This window comes from Limulus polyphemus, unplaced genomic scaffold, assembly GCF_000517525.1.
Source record: "Limulus polyphemus unplaced genomic scaffold, Limulus_polyphemus-2.1.2 Scaffold66, whole genome shotgun sequence".
Classification (NCBI taxonomy): domain Eukaryota; kingdom Metazoa; phylum Arthropoda; class Merostomata; order Xiphosura; family Limulidae; genus Limulus; species Limulus polyphemus.
Window position 1 is genome coordinate 1,317,148 of NW_013665676.1, and position 3,731 is coordinate 1,320,878.

At 34.5% G+C, this 3,731-nt stretch overlaps 1 protein-coding gene across 1 annotated transcript; it reads right to left on the reverse strand.

The window, feature by feature from the left end:
* Positions 1-1,786: 1,786 nt before the first annotated feature.
* On the reverse strand, positions 1,787-2,715 carry LOC106465180 (potassium channel subfamily K member 12-like; the record flags this gene model as incomplete). Its single annotated transcript, XM_013925388.1, has 1 exon — positions 1,787-2,715. A coding segment is annotated over one exon (929 nt), but the record flags the coding sequence as incomplete, so codon positions are not given.
* Positions 2,716-3,731: the final 1,016 nt, after the last annotated feature.

Genomic DNA, 3,731 nt, shown 5'->3' on the forward strand with positions numbered 1-3,731 from the left:
GTGGTAAATGTGGATAAAACAACTGTTTGTGATAGAAAGACAACGTGGTAAATGTGGATAAAACAACTGTTTGTGAAAAAAAGACGACGTGGTAAATGTGATAAAACAACTGTTTGTGAAAGAAAGAGAACGTGGTAAATGTGGATAAAACAAATGAATGTGATAGAAAGACAACGTGGTAAATGTGGATAAAACAACTGTTTGTGAAAGAAAGACAACGTGGTAAATGTTTTAGCCAAACTTCCATCGGTTTCCATGAAGGTCATTTGGCCAAAACGTTACCATACCAGTTTCCGCTTCTTTTGACAATTATATTTTCATTGTTTTTGTGTTTTTGAATATTATCACGTTCTAGCTTCGTTTCTTTGTTATTTGTGTCATGGCGGTATTTTATAAATGACGTTTACGTTGTTTTGTTGTTTTTGAAGAATAAATATAAGGTATTTTAACTAAATAAAATCTTAATATGTTAATACTTATATATATATAGGTATTAGTGTAAATAATAAACTAATAAACTCTACTTTGAAATGCTCACATTCAGTTCGTACTTTCACACACAAGAAATGAACAATATATTAGGTTTGTCAGTAGAATTTTGAAAGGATTAAAACACCGTATGAATGATTTATAAATATATTCTTCACAAACATCAGGATGCCATTGGTTTGATTTTTCTACCACATTAAATGCCATCGATAGCACCTGCATGCACAATAATGCGTATTTTGTAATGTACATAGATCCTGGAGTAGAACGAGGACTTTAGTTGGCACTTTGTGTCTTGAAATGCTTCAATTTCAATATCAAATGGTGCTTGGCAAAAATGATCTTGCTGGACAATACACTGCAAAATATATCTTCCGACGTGTTTATTCTCGTTTATTATAAGATATAGTAAGAGCTGGAAATGACACTAATTAACTCAGCTCAGATGATAGTGACATAAATACTTATTGATAAAGATATAGTGTGTACCATCAGAGGAAATTTGTAGCATATAATAATAACTAAAAAGTGGGATTGCTCTGACGAGAGTATACACTGAAAACTTGTTTTCACAGTGAACTTCGTGCAGCGGGAAGAATACACATGCCTGAGTAACCTGAATTTTGTCTTACAGAACACGACTGTCATTCTATGAACTTGTTTCCAGTGAGCAAAGGTTTTTTCAAAACTAGTCAGCAAAACAGATGACTATCAGTATAGAGAATACTGTTTTATGTAAAACCGTACAAGTTAAAACAAGGGGTATTTTTCTTTCAGTACTAAATCCATCGATTTTATTATGTCAGCATCTGAAAGTCGGGGTGTTCAACTGTCGATCTCATAATGGCTGGTACTGCTGTGAGTGGTTAGTCACTAGATCATTATATTTGTAGAACATGTTTGTAAATACAGCAGAATTGCGTTATATTGTTTCAAGATATTCTAAAATCGACGTCTAATAATCAAATTATATTTATTGTGTGAGTATGGGTTTTATTTCTAATGAAAATCATTTCCCAAGCCATTTTCTTGATATTTCGGATCTAGTAATTAGACACTTAGTTTATTCAAGATCAATTATTAAAACCGTAACAGTTTCTTTGGCTTTTCCTAGCATCTTCCTGGAACGTTAGCCAATGAAAAAATATTCATATCAAGACTATCATGACAACCAGTCACTAAGTGGCTTGTACCTCGAGTTATGCTAAGACGTTATCAAGCAAGTACCTTTATAGAACATATGATTATGCAATATTCTCTGCACAATCAGAGCAACTAAGTTCTCTTGATTAAGTATTTAGGCTATGTCCTCCCCAAATTTCCTAGAAGCAATAGCCAAAGGTCCAACACTCCCAGGTTTGAACTCCTCCACTGATGGTCTAGGTGGAAGAATGATGGCACGGCCACGAAGAGCTGACTCATGAAGTTCCTTCTGCATCACAGCCAGTGAAACTTTGTTAGACTTGAGAAAATCCTGCATAGAAATCATCTCATCAGAATTCCTTCGCTCTCCTTCACTATCGTACGTTGAATCTGGTTCGTTGATTTCCGCCGCTGTTTTAGGAGGAGCTGTTCTGTTGGTTTGTTTAAGGTGCTCTGGGGTAATAGCATTTCTGCGTCCTCGAGGGATAGGAGGCCTGATTTGAACTTTAGATTTTTTAAGGCAGGTGCAGCGACAGTCAGATTTCTTGATAACCCAGTTGAGAAACTGTTTGATAACTATGGAGATAACGTTGAAGAGACTGTACATAAAACAAGAACCACATACTATGAAGATGAAGTTTCCCAGCCGATACCACTCCACATTGTTATAGTATGGTTGCTGGCTTGAAACGTAGTCTCCAAATCCAATTGTAGCAAAAGCTACGAAACAGAAGTAAAGACTCTCGAAATAAGTCCAGTTTTCTACAGGTGAATAAAGCGCAGAGGCACAAATGGCCAAAAATACACACCCCAAGAAAAGATATAACATAACCCAATATACGGAAGGTTTCCATTGGTCTAGATTATCTTCATAAGAAATCTGTGAGTCTCGCCGATCTCCACCAAACATACCTTTACGTCGTAAATCCATCTCATGAAAATATCTGAGAATATAAGCAAGAAAGGTGATAATCCTTTCCAGAAACAGGTTGAAAAAGAGAAACGCACCGGAACACCCAAGAAATCCATAAAGGACCACTAGGATTTTCCCTTCTATCGTTTGTGGTGTGGTCATTCCAAAACCTAAAAAAAGAGCGTGAAAAATAATTATTGAAGACATTCGTGATTTTTAAGCACATAAAGATCATTCATAAACCTAGAAATAAACACAACCCCAAAATTAAATGATCAATTAGAGGCATATAATTAACAAAAAAAAAAGAAACTTAATAACAAAGGAAAAACCGAGATTTTCTCTTTTTCATTTAGTTCGATGTAACCTGAAATTCTTTTACACAATAATAGAAACGTTTGAAGGTGTAAAATAAAGACAGTGTTCTAAGGTGGGTGCTAAACTAATGCAATTTAATTCAAAAGTCTAAGCTCAAAATTCAATTAACAACAAAATCAACATTAGGTTTCAATCAAAACTGTGATTAGGGCACTTTCTTTCTTTGTTTCTTTCAAGAGTGTCTCACACCCTTGAATCGGTAATGAACTTAAAACTCTGTTGTAGAATATTCGGTGCAAAGTTTATAAACATTGAATATTAAAATTAAGATAAAACTGTAATCAATAGAATCAAAAACAACAGAAAACAAGACAGACAAATAAATATCCAATTGTTTTCTCTAATTATTTTGTCACATGGTTAATAAATAAAATTATATACTAAAATGGCCAATATGGTTAAATTATTATTAAACAACAGTATCACACATAACGCTAATGACAACAAGTTCAGCAAAGTTGCATTTTGTTCCTAATAAAGGGAAATCCAACTTCTACAAATGATTGGCTTTCGTTTTTGTTTTTTTTCAAAATTGTGTTCAACATTTTTGTAATCTACGTATTCACCAAATATCCTACAAAAATATATTTGAGAAATATTTCAAATCAAAATTCATAAGCTAGATAACTTTCTTAAGTCAGGTGGTTAGGGCGCTTGACTCTCAATCTGAGAGTCGCGGGTTCGAATCCCTGTCCCACCAAACATGTTCACCCTTTCAGCCGTGAGGGCATTATAATGTGATGGTCAATCCCAATATTCGTTGGTAAAAGAGTAGCCCAAGAGTTGGCGGTGGGTGGTGATGACTAGC